A 17520-nucleotide genomic window follows, 5' to 3' on the forward strand; every position below is an offset into this window, starting at 1 on the left:
TTTTTTTTTACTAATAAATATAGCAAATTTTATAAAGTAATCACGAATTTAGATATGAACAAGCAGATGTTTTTTCTTTTTTTTTTTTAAGTTTCGCCTTGTATTGAAACATCCTTGATGCTGTATCTGTCAGTATTCCTATATTATAGATTGTTTTGTTATCTGACTGTAGTACATATTCTTATTTTAGGACCCTGAGCCACTACCATACCTTCGCCACCAGGACCCATACACATTTAACATCAGACTCTTTGTCTCAGTTAAAGGTGGGCAATAAAAAGTTTGTCCAGCACAATAAACTAGTCAAGCAAAATAAAATTGGTGAGGCAAATTTCACTGTCTTGTTTTACTACCTATCAGGTGAAGGCATGAGTGAGGCGACCACCATCTGCAAGTCTAACTTTAAGGTAAGACCCTGATTTGTATTGCAAACCTATTGTACCTATTTAGTACCTATTTAGTATAGTTTTCACACCTCCATCACAGTTATACAACCTCCAATCTACATGCAGTGGGACTTACAATTCTGGAAACACCAATGAAAATGCATCTATTCTAATTTACCTCAACAGTTTTGATTACAAATGATACTACTAACAACTTCAGTGAAAAGTAAAATATCTTTGAAGAATTTCTTAGTATTTGCATTGTCCTCTTTTTTTGCATATTTGACAATGTGAAATTGAGCTGGCATGGCCTCTTCAATCAAATCAACCAAAGTGTTCTTTAAACACACTTCAGTTGGTCATGTGGAAAATCTGACATTATGTCCAAGCAGTTAACATAGCCAGTATAACAAATGTGTTAATATTTAAACAGGGACTAAAAAATAATGCAGTCTCATTGATAATTCATATTCAGGACATAAAACATTGGGTTTCTTTGTTTTGAATTGCTCACAGTTCTAAATCCCAGATTTTAGTGTGACTTTTTGCACTGAGATTTAATGGAATCAAAAGTAAGCTACACCATCCAGAGAAATTGCCAAGGCAAATTATTAGACTTTAATAAGTAAGATTTGACCTCCAGCACATAGCAAGGTTGACTTAAGATTGTGTAGCGCATAAGTGAAGATAGCTACTTAAATAGACACAGGCACAGGTGATCCTGATTGCCCTGAATATAATTAAGATGGTGCTATTTGGCCTTCTTTGGTGGCAGGAGCCAAGCCTGACAATGTTTTCAGTTACTGGTAACGGTACAAGGAAGAGCTAGTGGTCCTTTATAAGTGTTTAACAGCCTTCCAAGGTAGTGGGGAAAGGGGAGTTAAGGTATCCTTTTTACTTAACAAGGATTTGACACAAACTGGGGAGACTCATGGCAGCTTCTGGAGAAATTTATCCAAATTAATTTCACCATTGCTTCCTTTCCATTTTGGAGGCCAGGAACTGAAATGCAATGATACTATAATCTTTGAGTCTCTAGCAGAGGCTATACTGTATGGCAGTCCTGACAGGCCACAGGCTCAGTGTGTTGCTTTACTGACCAGGAAGGTTCTGGTGAGGCATCCCTTAATTTTCAGTAGGCTGTAAATGTCAGTTCTAGGGTTTCCTCATTCAATCCTAAAGCTTCCTCTACACTAATCCGTTTAAATTTGAAACGTCCACACTACTGTTTTCAATAGTTTTCCAAAGGTTGCTTATCCAAACCATAAGACTCTTTGACTTTCCGCCCTGCATTTTATAAAACACCGTCACTGTGTAGACATGGCCAGAGTTTTTTCCCCTCTGGTATCTGCAGATCTTTCCACCTCCCAAAAACGTGCCAGCATGTGTACAGGCTTAGAAGAAATACATCTAGGCATGAATGTGTGTGAATGGTGCTCTGCAATGAACTACTGTCCCATCCATCTCCAAAATACCACTGCCCTCCTGCAGTTAAGCTAAAAAAAAGATCGCAAGGGACAGTTTCAATTAAGGGCCGGAGACCTTGTGTCAGTACCTTCAGTCCTGGTGATTTACAAAGAGACTGCTCTTGAGCTGGGACAGTGAGTACATTAAAGGATACAGAATGCTTGAGGTATCAGGTTTAGTCCTGATAGGCACGGGAGATTATGCAGTAGATCAGTGGTCTATTGTTTATGTTCTATTGAAAGCTTTTGCTTAAAAAAACTGACAATGAATGTGATATAATTTGCCACCTGATAGAGTTAAATGGACTAAAAAAAACAATTTCATTATTATACCTTGAACAAAACATATTTTTAAGGGGTATAGTTTTGTGAAAATGCCTACTTTCCAAATACCTTCTTCACTCCACTGCTCCTGCACTCATCTCTCTACTGACAAGAAAGAGATGAAGAGAGAGAGAGAGAGAGAGAGAGAGAGAGAGAGAGAGAGAGAGAGAGTGGTAAAAACACACTTGCCCCAAACATACTTTGATTCTTCCATAATATCCACTCATAGCACAATATGTCCAGCATGCATCATTCCATTCTGATCCCAACAAATAATTTCACAAACACATTTTTGTGTAGTGTTTTGTCTGATTTAGAACATTGTGCCTTATTTGCCAATCTCTAGCATTGTTTTTGAAAATATCTGTGCTTTGTATATACTTTGGATTCAACTTCGAATAGTAAAATACACCCTCAAAGCCAGAAGTAAAGCTTGTAATATCCACTAGGTTTGTTATACATGATCAGACTCCAGTATATGATGATACACTGTAATAGTGTGTAGGTTCTGTCACATTTGCTGTCTATAAAAGGTAATATATGTAATTTAAACTCAAGAAGGCCATACCGTAAATTTCATCTTGGTTATTACTTGAGCCTTTTTGCTGAAGTAACAGTGTGTGTTACAATTCAGTCTGACCTTGGAGTCTGCGCTATAAGCTGTTATCTGGTATCGGGTGTTATCTGTTTTCTGTTGCGACAGCCATCTTATTCTAGAACTCTGCACCAGACTTAATTTAATGTACTAGAGGATAGAGTGAAATCAAGTTTTGTGTCCATTAGCTTCTGTTATTTAGCAATAAAACAGTGAGACTGCCACCAGAGATGTTGTCCAGGCAAAAGGCTGCCAAGTGAAATGTAGTGTACTTACCAAACCAGGGTACATGTACAAACCCGATTCCAAAAAAGTTGGGACACTGTACAAATTGTGAATAAAAAAAGGAATGCAATAATTTACAAATCTCATAAACGTATATTTTATTTACAATAGAATATAGATAACGTATCAAATGTTGAAAGTGAGACATTTTGCAATGTCATGCCAAATATTGGCTCATTTTGGATTTCATGAGAGCTACACATTCCAAAAAGAGTTGGGACAGCTAGCAATAAGAGGCCGGAAAAGTTAAATGTACATATAAGAAATTGCTGAAGGAGCAATTTGCAACTCATTAGGTCAATTGGCAGCATGATCATAAAATTTAAAATCAACTTATTTTCTTCTTAAAATGATAAATTTTCTCAGTTAAAACATTTGATATGTCATCTATGTTGTATTCTGAATAAAATACTGAAATTTGAAAATTCCACATCATTACATTCCTTTTTTATTCACAATTTGTTCAGTGTCCCAACTTTTTTGAAATCAGGTATGTAGTATACTTTCAAGTAGTAGAGGTAGTTGAAAAGTAGGCATTTTCACAAAATGATACTGCCTTTGTGTTTTGTGCAAGGTGGTAGCTTAGTGGTTAATACATTGGACTTTGGCTTTGAATGTCATGAGTTCCAATCCCAGCCACACCAAGCTTCTACTTCTGGGCCCTTGAGCAAGGCCCTTAATCCCATAGCTGCTCAGTTGTGGATCTGTGGACACTTTTTCAAACAATATTGCCCACACTTTGTGGCGCCAGGGTGCAGTTATTTGAAGGGACGCATCTTAAAGAGGTATAAATGAAAGAGGTGTAAATGTCAAGGAAATCGTTATTTTAATTAAATATTATAAGTTCTATAAGGAGTAATTAATTAATAAAAGCTGTTAATAGTGTGTGTGTAAGTAGGCGGCAGCATTGTCTTTCGATACATAATGTCTAAGTATGTCTCTTGCTACACACTGAAATGTGTGTACTTTATCTTCACACAAGGTGTACTTACTTTTGCATTTTATAAGAAGCCAAATTGGGATAAAGCAGTGGTCTTTTTGCCCAGGCCTGAATGAAGGAGGCGTAGCCGTTGTGCCTGTCAGTCACAGGAAGCATGGTCTCTATGCTAATTTAGTATTGAACCATGCTGTACATTGTAATGCGGCTCAAACTTTATAATGTTTAGTTGCATATTAGTGTACATGTGTAAACAGCACATAAAAGTTTGTTATATTTTGCAATTCACTGAAATAATTAACTTCAACATCGAATGTGGCCCGTAAGCATGAAACACAATAACAAACAACAACAAAAATCTACAACCAAAAATTTATCAAAATTAGCTAGAAAATACAAAGCCATTTTTTTTTTCCACATACTTGTTTTTTATTTAATTAATTGCATCTAAGATTCACAGATTATTAAATAGCAGAAAATGGAGCTAAAGGATGGATATATGAGTGCTGAATGAATCTTTCAATGCTTTTATCTATGCTTATATTTTATCACGCTCTTTCATCCGATGTTATTTGAGATATGCTGATATTCACGGCACTAATAGGAGTTGGAGAGCACTGCAAACTCACCTAAAGGTTATCCAAGGAGATTAATTAGGTGAAATAACTAAAAAACTAAAGTTTAGTCAGGAAACATAAACTTGTCCTCTTTCAAGTAAACTCTCCATAATCATCTTTGCTATGCTTGCAAGGTACCTGATAAAAAATTAAAAATAAAAACTTTCCTTTGGTATATTCATTGTCACAGTGATAATAATCATTTTAATTTTAAAAAGAAAGTGTGTAATAAATAATCTGCTACGGCATCCTCATCTGTTTAAGGTCAATTTATATGTTGTTTATCTTCTCAGTACATGTACTGGACCATGAAGCAGCAGTTAGCGCATCACACAGTGAACGGCTGTAATGTCAGGCCAGGGGACCTGCTGGCATCAGGCACCATCAGTGGACCGGTCAGTGTGTGTGTGTGTGTGTGTGTGTGTGTGTTACATTTGATATTATTTTTAATCATTAAGAGAGTATTTAACATAATTAAAAGCGTAAGGAGTTAAACACGTGCAGAACAACAATAGATCACTAACATAGAGCTGTTGCCCAGCTAGCTAATTAACGCACAGTGGCATATTAGAGAATACAATATTTTAATCCTAAACTACAGGGGCAGAATTTTGTGAACATCTGACCATAAGATTTATATATGCTTTTTGAACATTCCACATTTTGTCCCTATTGCTGTTATAATAACCTCCACTCTTCTGGGAAGATGTTTCTTTAGAGTGTTTTAAAGGGTGGTTGTGGAAATCGTATTGGTACAAGTACTGATGTAGGTGATGTGAGGAGACCTGGGGTGAAGTCAGCATTTTTGTCTATACAACGTATATAGGACGCCATAATGATACAATTATGGCATTTAGCAGACGCCCTTGTCGAAGAGTACAAAAGTGCTTTGAGTGTCTATCAATGAATAAATCTACACTGGTAAGATAGTTTACAAACTTAACATAAATCAGCCTACAACTCTACTGACGATACACAAACCCAGCATGCTAATACTAGCTAGCATGATTGTTTTTAATTACTTTAAAAGCATAGATTTTCAAACTGGATGTTCTCTGGGCTGTACCATTTTTTTGGTTACAATTTAGAAAAGAACCACATAAGTCAGGTGTTCCAATAAGTTTGTCCATATAGAGTATGTGCTGTATTTATGCCTGTTGTAAATAATTCAGTCATTAGTAAAGCAGAAATGAGGGCATCAAATCAATGTTTAGATCAGGAAAGTGTATTTGCAATGTCTTAAAGCACATTAGGGCAAAATTGTAGGCTAAACAATCTCATCTATGAATTTGGCCTACCGACAACAACAACTAGATTTGTTGTGTTTCAAGGATCCGGAAAGTTTCGGCTCGTTGTTGGAGCTCTCATGGAGAGGATCAAAGTTCATTGAGCTAGGTGGAGGAGAGACGAGGACGTTCCTTAAGGATGGAGATGAGGTCACCCTCACAGGTATGAATGAAGAGTGTGTGTTCGGGTTTTTTTTTTTTTTTTTTTTTTCTCTCTCTCTCTCTCTCTATAGTTGCATAATAAATAACAATGTGTAGTCTACCAAAAGTATGTAGACACCTGCGCATCAGCCCAATCCTGTTCTGGAACGATTCATTATCTGCACTAACTCTTTACTTCTATCTTTCTCGCTGTTTTTTTTTCTCCTCCCTAGGTTACTGTGAGGGTCGGGGATACCGCGTTGGTTTCGGATCGTGCCAGGGGAAGGTCATTCCTGCGCTACAGCAGTGATGTTCCCCATTATTACTCCTTTCCCTCCCTAAAAGCAGCTGGGCTTTTCATGCACCAAATGATGCCTTATCAGTCACGTTTAATTATTCATGACCTTTTCCCTGACAGCTAATGGAGTACATGCAAGCTGTTTTGATTAGCTCATTGGAGTTTCACTTAGACAAAGCTTATCTCTGGGCAGAAATGATTATGATAGATTGTGTGCGACAGCCAAGGAAATTGAACGGAGATTGGACTAAACGCATTGACTTTTGTGTTTAATAATATGAGAGTGTCCAGAAACATTCCATTGGCTTTTTATATATATATATATATATATATATATATATATATATATATATATATATATAAGCAGTATATGATATTATTGTTTGATGTATTTTTGTTTCTAATAGGAAGGGGCTCGACGATCACTGACAAGTTATTAATAAGCATGATTTTTATTCATGTTTAATAATGCAACATTGAACTGTAAAGCAAAAAGAAGCATAGGTCAGCTCTCATAATAGCTCAACGCAATTCTACAGGAAGTAACAGATAGTTATATTCGCTAAAAGCCACAATTCTGTGTAAAAAATACGGCAGCTTGTTTTAGAAGCTAAACGTCTGAGTGCGCAGAGTCTGTCACCTCCGCTTAGTTTCATCACATAACAATAACGACCCAGATAATAGCCACGTAAACTGGCACGGTGGTTGCAATTTATGTCTCTAAGACATAAACAAGCTCAGTTGCTAATTGGGAAGATGTCAACACGGCTTTATTTTAATGATCATCCGCTTCCTTCCACAGAGTATAATCTGTGATTTAAATCGACCTGTGTTATAAGACAGCAATACGTCTTGGTGATTGTTCATTTCATCTCCACCCCCTTACCCATTGATTTGCGGATTCGGTTCAAGCTCTCTTCACGCAAATTTACCGTGATTAATCGTCCAGCTGGCAAAAGAAATTTTACCAGCTTGATCAGCTTGATGTTTTTGGAAATTGTTCAGACTTAGCAGCATTTTTTTTTCCCAGCAAGGCAGTAATGGATGACTGATTAAACATTCCAACTTCCACCTTGTGTAGTTTGCATGTGCTAACCGGTCCTTTCCTTTTCTGCCTTTAGAAAAAGCTTGATTAGGTAAAACTCCTGAGCTTTTCAAAAAAATAGCCTCTGGCGCATAAATCCTTTAAACATTCAATTTCGAAAAAGGCTTCTCAACATGAAGCCTAATTACCAAAGGCAGTGTTATGTTTATTTCTGTTACCCACAAATTGGTAATTAAAGTTACTGATGTCTGTTAACTCCGCATGCGCGTATTTAATCCATCAGCACGTGCGGCGTAAAAGAGCTGTGTCATTTGATTAATTACTCTGCCTCCACTCAAAATTTACCTGCTGTGGTTTAATGACTCGTAATGATCTAGCAATTGCTATTTCATCTCCAAACTGGGCTGCATTTAAACACACAATCATCTCGTTCCTCTCATTACAGCATCTATTACTGTGATTCACTTTCTGTTTTTACTACCCAGAGACCATTCAGATTAAAAATCTATCTTTAGAAAGGAATTAAAAGAGTGTGGTGCTGGCTAATATTAGTTGGGTTTGTGTATCATTATAACGGCCTATATACACTATACAGACAAACGTATTGGGACACCAGTTCATGACGTCCAGACTGGACTACTGTAAAGCATTACTAGGTGTTTGTCCTGCATCATTAATAATCACGTTACATTTAGTCCGGAACGCAGCAGCCCGATTTCTCACAAGGTCAAGAAAATATGATCATATAACCCCAATCTTATCATCCCTACACTGGCTTCCTGTTAAGTTTCGAATCGACTACAAACTACTGCTACTTACCTACAAAACACAAATGGTTTGACTCCCATTTATCTTTCTAGTCTTCTAACACACTACAATCCGTCACACTCCTTGAGATCTCAAAACTCTGGACTTCTAGTAGCTCCTAGTATAGCAAAGTTCACTAAAGGCGGTAGAACATTTTCACATTTAGCTCCTAAACTTTGGAACAGTCTTCCTGCCAGTGTTCGGGGCTCAGACACACTCTCCCAGTTTAAGTGCAGATTAAAGACGTATCTTTTTAGCGAGTCCCACACATAACACACATCACATCATAACCTAGTGCTCTAGTACATCTGATCACATGCACATTATCAACTTGTGCTTGTAAATATTATGAACAGCAGCTACACTAATTCCTCTCCACTGCTTCTCTCTCTTTACCAATCCCGAGGCATCCTGAGGTTGCTTCAGCTCCATTAACTTAAATTCTGTAAGGCTGCTTTGAGACAATGTCTCTTGTGAAAAGCGCTATAGAAATAAACTTGACGATAGGTGGTTCTTCTCCAAACTGTTACCATACAAGTTGGAGGCATGTAATTGTATAAGATGACTTTGGATGAGGTAGCATTCAATTCTTTCTTCACTTGTATAAAAGACTTATGACAATGGTCTTGTGCATAATGTCGACTTGACATGGGTTGCAGTGGAAGATCTTGTGTGGCCTGCTATAGAGCTCTGACCTTAATCCTATTGAAAGCTTTTGGAATGAATTAGAATGCTAACTGCGCCTCAGAACTCCTCACCCTACATCGGTATCTTACTTTTTTTTTACTTTTGTGGCTGAATGAGCACAAATCTCTACCAGCCAAAATGCAGTGGAGCATCGTCCAAGTAAAGTGGCGGTTATTATAACAGAAAAATGGGGACCGATCATGGAATGGGATGATCCTATTGTCATGTGTCCACAAGCATTTGTCCATATAGTGTCTTTGATGATACGGTCCAACTTGGCAACAACAGCTCAATTGATATCAAATCAATTTTATTTGTGTAGCGCTTTTAGCAACAGATATTGTCCCAAAGCAGCTTTATATAAATAAACAGATTACAAATATATATTTGGAATTCATAAATTCTCAAGTTTATTCCTAATGAGCAAGCCAGTGGTGGGCAAGGGAAAACTTCCTGAGATGGTATAAGGAAGAAATTTCAAGATGAATCACACTCACAAGGAACCCTACCTCACATGAGTGATACCGAATGTCCATTCATTATAGTTTTTTCACTGTTGAGATTATCAACTGTTTACTGATAGATGCTTAAATGCAAAACTGTTCATGGCAACTGTAGTCTTGAGCCATTGTAGCAAAATGTTTATATTTAATACAGTCCAAAAATGAAAACTAGAATGTAATCTCATGCTTGCCTCAGATTCTTGTCCTTGTCTGACGGGTGAAACCTGATTTGCTAAGATGCTTTTCAAACCCCCATGGTTGTAAGTGATTATATTAAGTACTATATCCTTCTGGGCAACACAAAGGCGTTTCTACCAACAAACCTGTCAGTCAGTGATTGTTTTTTGTTTTATGCACCATTCTGTGTACACTCTAAGAGACTGTTTGTTAAAATCCCAGGAGATCAGCTGTTTCTGAAATACTCAGACCAGCCCATCTGGTACCAAGAACCATGCCACAGATAGTTACAGAGATTACACATTTGCTCCATTCTGATGTTTGATATAAACATTGCCTAAAGCTTTTGACCTGTAGTTGCTTGTTACATGCTATCATATAATTGTCTGATTAGATAAATGAATAAATATACAGGCATATATAAATATACACCCATATGCACCGATATATAACCCACAGTTATATCGGGTATTTTAATAGTCTAAAGGTGATTCCTGCTGTGCAAATATTGCAAGATGAAACATCCAGTGACTTAAACTGAGCTTTTCCAAATGTATGCATTGTCTTGAATACAATTATTTTGGTTATAGCTCTCATTTAAAGCCTTGCCATGATGTAATAAACCTGGCACAAAAAAAACTGTTTTTTGTGACATTTTCTTTACTACTAATTTATTCATCTGAAAAAGAAAAACGCTTAATGGGAGTTTGACTTCCTTTTTTTGTTTCACCTCTGAGTTAAACAAGTAAAGGTTATTGCTTGAAAATCTGCGTACATTTATATCGTATAGTTGTGTGTCATTGCTGACTCTGAGGTCTCGGTAGGGGCTCGGCCTTTAATCTGGGCAGCAGATGGTGCTGAACTTGAGTTAGTGTAGATCTAATGTCATGCAGGGGCAATCTGCTTGTGGTTGTGCGCTCTCTCTCGTTCTCTCCTTCCCTCTCTCCCTCCCTCTTTCAAATTTCAAGAGCCAGCACATGTGGAGAGCTCACAGTTGGTTTAACCTTAAACTCGCACAAGAAAGAAAGGCATAGAGAAGATATAATACAACCAATAGACGAATGTACATACAGTATACACAATGTTATGCATTCCTGCCACAAAATTCTGTCCACAGCAGTGCATTTCGGACAAGAGTATGATGGTACTGTGCTACCATAACATTTATTTCAATGTGTCGACTGGTCAAAGGGCATAAGGTGCAATTTTCTAAGTGCTAAGAAATTTCACTGAATGTAACTTTGAACATAGTGACAGGCAAAGGTAATTGTCATCCATTCGTTTATTCACCTCCATTGACCTCAGTCAATGGCGTTTTCAATCGCAATTACGGCTGCAAATCTTCTGGGATCTATCTCTGTCAGCTTTGCACATCTGGATCCTGTTATTTTTGTCCATGCTTCTTGTGCAAGCTCTGCCAGTTTGGATAGAGAGGGTTGTGAAACACCATTCAGCCGAAAGATATTCTCTTTGATCTCTTACACATAATTATACATTCCGGTGCTCATGTTAGTTCTCACTCTCCAGTGTTTTGTATTGTTTTAAAGACTTACAATCACAATCTTGATATCACCCGTTACTCTTAAGGTTTCTTCTTCATAACGTCTAAGAGAGTTTTTCCTTGTCACAGTCGCCATGGCTGCTCATCAGGGATAAACACACATTGCTCACCTTAAACTCAAAAAATTTTGTAAAGCTTCTTTGAGACAATGTCCGTTGTGAAAAGCGTTATAGAAATAAATTTGGCTTTTTAATTAATATGACAGTGACTTTGACACTGTTGAAAAATCAAAGAATAATTCAATAGTCAGTTTTGTAAATATTCTTTCTTGAAGCATGCCATTAATTTTAGGCCTGATAGTATATTATAGCCTTCTGTTCATGTTATTTCTTTCACACAAACTGTTATTTTTTTAACCATGTTAAAGGTTAAATGTGTGTTTATAGACTTCTGAAGTTTATTGTTATGATAGTAGTAGTAGTAGTAGTATTTCTTTAATACCATGTTGGTGCAAAAAAATGCTGGCACAATAATTCAAATGCCTGCATTTGCTTCACTATAAAAAATGACACCAAAAGCCTTCTGTCTTGTTTAAAGTTATTGATTGAAAACCATGTGTGCGCTGTAGAGCTCACACCGTGCAACACTGAAATCCTATGATTTATGTGGCACAGATGACATATTTCATAAGTTTTATTTCAAGGGGCATGAAAGAGATCCATAGATGTACACAGCCTTGAGCATGCATGAGGAACTGCTGATGCAGGCGTATGGCTTATTGTGCATGGAAGTTAGTAAAGAATCTATTGTTTTTAATATGCGCAGATCGACAGGCAAATTAATGTGTTGGCATATAGTATAATTAATTAATTGGAAGGACTGTAAAGTCTATAGCATGTGATTTACATAGTTTTGAACTTCTACACTTTTTTTGTGAGTCCTGTGGATTGTGAGTGGCATCATCTTTGACTCAAATTGTCACCCGTCTGTACTTCTTCATATGAGATAAGATATAATAAATTTATATATAATTTTCAGAAAGCAAGACTTTCTTGCATAAGTCTGACCAAAAATTCTAATTATTCAAATTATTTACTGCTATTGATTTGAATACCGCACCTCTGAAATAATTATAATTCTCCATTACAGCACCAAACAAGCATTATTTTTTAATTTAGTCCTGGTGCGCACTACAGCTACAACTGCTTAGTCATTTTTAACTCTGAAGAGACTAAATAAAAATGTACATTTGATGATTGAGACGGTTGTTGTTGTTTTTTTTTTAAATCACAGAGTAAGACAGAGTGCAAAACGGAATATGTTTTCCAACATGCCTCTTAAACACAATTTATAGTCTAAACAAATCATCTGGCCAAAAAATGGCATGCCACCAAAATGAATTTAACAGAGGCCCTCTTAACTTGATTAACTGCTGGACTGAACAGGACACAAGTTCACTCACTGATAAAGAATCAGCTGGCAAAAATGAAATTGTGTACCTGTGGCTGTGTGTATCTAATAACACAATACTAAAAGAATTTTGGATTCATTTTATCAGCAGAGTTGAAGCCTTGAGTAATATTGCTATATCAGCAAAGGTAGTACAGGAGTGTAATGGGATTTTTAATGAAAGACAAAAAGATGGAAGGTCCACGAATTTGAAAGGTAGTAGGGTTTTGGTAAAGGGGGAAAAAAAATATCTAAAGTGGGAATAGTTCAGCAGTTTTACACATTGTAAGTTATTGTTTTGACATGGATACCCTCCAAGTATCATGGGTGTTCTGTGTATATGTAGCAGGGATATGTTGTTACACCAGATTATACTTTTTTTGTTATTTTTTTTATTATATTATTTGTTTTTATTACCATCTGTTTTGGAGTATTTTATTTTGAAAACGTTACGGGCTTTTATTAACTATAGTATGTACGCCAGCTCACGTCATACGTAGTGAGCGGTTTAACTGGCAGCGCAATTAAAAGTTCGTCCTCTTTCCTGCAATGGCACTAGAGGAGAGAGGTACGATTTCATGAGCCCTGTTTATCTGGTGTTAAACAGTGTTATAAGTGTTTGTCATGTTTAACACCAGATAAAGGGGAATAGTCTATGTGATGTTATGTTTGACCATTAGTTCAAGTTATTAATGTGGTAAATGTAGTTTATTTGGGTATTGTAATAAGTGAACGGAGCATTGTGTGAGATTGCAATGAGGAGTGTGCGTTGCACGTGTGAGAGATGTATTAGCAGCTAAGCGGCTAACATCTCAAATAAGTACTGCTTACGTGTATTTTCGGGGCACACTAACGATAAATCCTAGTGTATTGATATCTATTATACTCTGCATTTATTGAGTTCTGTTGGTAATTATCTGTTGTACTTAATATATATTTTGTGGTTAACAGGCAGACTAAATGAGCATTGCGGATAACAGTGCCTGTCTGGTTATATGTTTTGCTACGCAGGTATTTATAAGACAATACTGTTGTGTTTCTACATAATTATAATGCTGTTGCATATTTCTTTATGATAATTATAAGGTTGTGAATTATTTTTATATAATGTGTTTTGTAAAGTGTGAGTGGTTGTGTTACTCTGCGCTCTTTCCTGCAATGGCACTAGAGGAGAGAGGTTTTGCTACACAGGAGAGAGGCACAGAGAATAAATCTCCCCGTAAAACCAGCTTTTGTGTGGAAGATCCTTATTTATTTACCATCAAAAATTAACACAACGCAGAGGAACAGCCGCTACATATATATCTGCTTTATATTTTTGTCTGAAAGAATCACATTAACTGCTGTATAACACTGCAGCGTCAATATTAGGTGTTTATTATATTTACAGGATTATAGGAACAATTATATTACATATGTGGTCTAACTGCACAATATTGCACTGAGGAAACATAAAAAAAAACAGATTTAGTATATGAATGATAACATACGTTTTAATCAATCAAATATACTTCTTTGCATGTTGATGCATGTGATATTTTGTTTTGTGTACACTGGTGTGAAAGTGTTTGCCTTCTTCCTGATTTCTTATTTTTTTTGCATGCTTGTCACACTTTAATGTTTCAGATCATCAAACTAATTTAAATATTAGTAAAAGATAACACAAGAGAACACCACATGCAGTTTTTAAATGAAGGCTTTTATTATTGAGGGAAAACTAAATCCAAAACTACATGGCTCTGTGTGAAAGTGTTTGCCCCCTAAACCTAATAACTGGTTGGGCCACCCTTAGCAGCAACAACTGCAATTTTGTGATAACTTGCAATGAGTCTGTTACAGCGCTGTGGAGGAATTTTGGTCACTCATCTCTGCAGAATTGTTGTATTTCAGCCGCATTGGAGGGTTTTCGAGCAGGAACTGGCTTTTTTAAGGTCATGCCACAGCATCTCAATAGGATTCAGGTTTTTTTGTCATTCAGTGGTTGACTTGCTGGTGTGTTGTGGATCATCGTCCTGCTGCAGAAACAAAGTTTGCTTCAGCTTGAGGTCTCGAACAGATGGCTGGACATTCATCTTACTTTTACGGCAGACGTAATGGGACACAGACCTTCCAAAAAGTTCAACTTTTGTCTCGTCAGTCCACAGAGTATTTTCACAAAAGTCTTGGGGGTCATCAAGATGTTTTCTGGCAAAACTGAGATGAGCCTTTGTTCTTTTTGCTCAGCAGCGGTTTTCATCTTGGAACTCTGCCATGCAGATCATTTTTGCCCAGTCCCTTTCCTATGGTGGAGTCATGAACACTGACCCTAACTGAGGCCTGCAGCTCTTTGGATGTTGTTGTGGGGTCTTTTGTGACCTCTTGGATGAGTCGTCACTGTACTCTTGGGGTAATTTTGGTCGGCTGGCCACTCCTGGGAAGGTTCTCCACTGAGCCATGTTTTTGCCATTTGTGAATAATGGCTCTCACTGTGGAAGTCCCAAAGCTTCAGAAATGGCTTTATAACCTCTTCCAGACTGATAGATCTCAATTGCTTTCTTTCTCATTTGATTTTGAATTTTTTTGGATCTCGGCATGATGTCCAGCTTTTGAGGATCTTTTGGTCTACTTCACTTTGTCAGGCAGGTCCTATTTAAGAGATTTCTTGATTGTGAACAGGTGTGGCAGTAATCAGGCCTGTGTGTGGCGAGAGAAATTGAACTCTAGTGTGATAAACCACAGTTTTAACAGGGGGGCAAACACTGTTTCACACAGTGCCATGTAGTTTTGTATTTTGTTTTCCATTAATAATAAAAAAAAACCTTCATTTAAAAACCTTAAAAAAACTTCAGCCCCTTTTTTATTGGACAGAGACATGTTTTGTAAACCACCAAGAAGGTGGTTCGTTGCTTGAGGACAACTCTATGCCAAAAAGGGTTAACAATGTGCTCAATCTTTTTTAAATAATTACCTACATTTTGACTTTACAAAAATTATTCTTGTTGTTGGGAAATGTTTTAATCATCACGCAAGGTTAACTAGTGTTAATTACCTTTTGAGTACCCTTTGAGTCCGTCATCACAAATTGAATTCTGCTTTTATATAAAATGGTGTTGGTTTACAATGTCTATTGATTGTGCTATGGATTTAATGAATTGTTGCCTTATAGTCTTACAATGAAATGTTAGGAATTACACTACAAGTACACTTTTAGGAGCACTCAGTCGAATTACTTGAATAAGAAAGAAATTGTGTTGTCAGTAGATTATTAGTTTTCTCTGTGGCAACTTTCACCCTGGAGATTCATCATTCTTGTAAATGAGTGTGTGCTGTTTTAAATAGAAAACTTTGAAAGCAATCCACATTCAAAGAACTCTCTAAGAACAGAAATAAAGAGACCATAATATTAAATGCAAACCACTTATCAGCAGTAAGAATCAGAGACCAGGCTAGATGGAGTATTATAGTTTGAGCTTGCATGATTGTTCCTGGCGAGGTCACTAATATTTATTGATGATTTGAGTCATGATGATTGCAGAAAAAATATTTTTCTACAGAAGCATTCAGTCTGCCAATTTACAGATAAATATTGTGCATTCAATCTAATTGAGAGGAACTTCATCCTGCAGGAAGACAATGAGCCAAAACACACTAGCAATAACAAAATATTTAATTGGTGGGAAAAGTATAAGGTTTTAGACTGAACAAGATAATCACCAGGCCAAGATACAACATAGCATCATTTCACATCCTAAAGATAGGACTAAATGAAAAAACTTAACAAAAAATATTAAAATTCAAATTGATTAAAATTCAAATAAGATTTTTTATTTGTCACCTACACATTAATACAGTCATGTAGTGAAATGCTTTTTAACACTGTACAACCTGTAAACATGAAAAATAGAAATAAAATGTAAGGATAAAAATAAAGTAAATAAATAAAATAAGTATAAAGAATAAATATTAAGTTTAATATAACTAAAAAGTATTGTTTTTGTCCTCAATTTCTTTTAAGAATTGTTTACTAATCTGTCTAAATCTGTGTTAGTGAGCACTTCTCCTTTGCTGAGAGAATCTATCCACCTCACAGGTGTGGCAGATCAAGATGCTGATTAGACAGCATGATTATTGCACAGGTGTGCTTTAGGCTGGCCACAATAAAAGGCCACTCTAAAATGTGCAGTTTTATCACACAGCACAATGCCACAGATGTAAGTTTTAAGTGAGTGTGCGATTGGCATGCTGACTGCAGAAATGTCCACCAGAGCTGCTGCCTGTGATTTTAATGTTCATTTCTCTACCATTAACGGTCTCCAAAGGCGTTTCAGAGAATTTGGCAGGACATCCAACTGGCCTAAGCCAAAAAACTGAACCCCATAACATTAGACCAATGAAATTTCTGAACAGAAATGAAAAAACGCACCTGTGTTCTGAGCTGCACGGCATTGGGAGAAAAAACTTTTTTCTTAAACGCACGATGATGCCAAAAGATAAACTCCCGAGAGAAATAGTTGTGAAAGGAAGGAGGAAGACAGTAAACAATGACTTTCTTGGTAGGCTACTGTTTAGATACAAACCGTTGTAGCGTGTTGAGTCTGGGTGAAGGGGGAGCTCGCTAACTCCAGTTACAACAGAAATCATATAAGCACAGACAGGTTTCCAAAACTCGTGCTTTTTTTATTTTTCTTGGCAACAGCGTTACGGGTTAGTCAAAGAAACTTAGAAATGAGCATCGGAAAATAATAAGGACATAATCCTCAGTCTTACACAAACGCAGTAATAGCGTAAAAATGCAGTGGCATGCTATTCCCAAAATACCGCTCTGCTCCTAAAAGTTGCACAACATATTTCACCCGTTACACCGTGTGTAACGTGTCTTTCGTTAAAGCCTGTGTAAAGTACATTAGTGTAGACACCTGCAGCTTATAGACAGGTGCGGCTTATTTATGTTAGAAATAAAAATATTTGTAAAATTTAGTGGGTGCGACTTATATATGGGTGCGCTTTATAGTCCGGAAATTACGGTAAATGTTAAAT

The 17520-nt window shown here is 36.7% G+C and overlaps 1 protein-coding gene across 1 annotated transcript in view; it reads left to right on the forward strand.

Annotated features, from left to right (window-relative positions):
* fah (fumarylacetoacetate hydrolase (fumarylacetoacetase)) overlaps positions 1-7635 on the forward strand; it is a 29751-nt gene extending 22116 nt beyond the window's left edge. Inside the window, exons 10-14 of the mRNA XM_083559283.1 lie at positions 191-266; positions 361-407; positions 4904-5005; positions 5942-6059; positions 6271-7635. Coding sequence (XP_083415409.1) covers positions 191-266; positions 361-407; positions 4904-5005; positions 5942-6059; positions 6271-6347 — 420 coding nt within the window. The 3' untranslated portion in view covers positions 6348-7635. The remainder of the gene's footprint in view (positions 1-190; positions 267-360; positions 408-4903; positions 5006-5941; positions 6060-6270) is intronic.
* Positions 7636-17520: the final 9885 nt, after the last annotated feature.

Source organism: Silurus aristotelis (assembly GCF_946808225.1).
Source record: "Silurus aristotelis genome assembly, chromosome: 13".
Lineage (NCBI taxonomy): Eukaryota > Metazoa > Chordata > Actinopteri > Siluriformes > Siluridae > Silurus > Silurus aristotelis.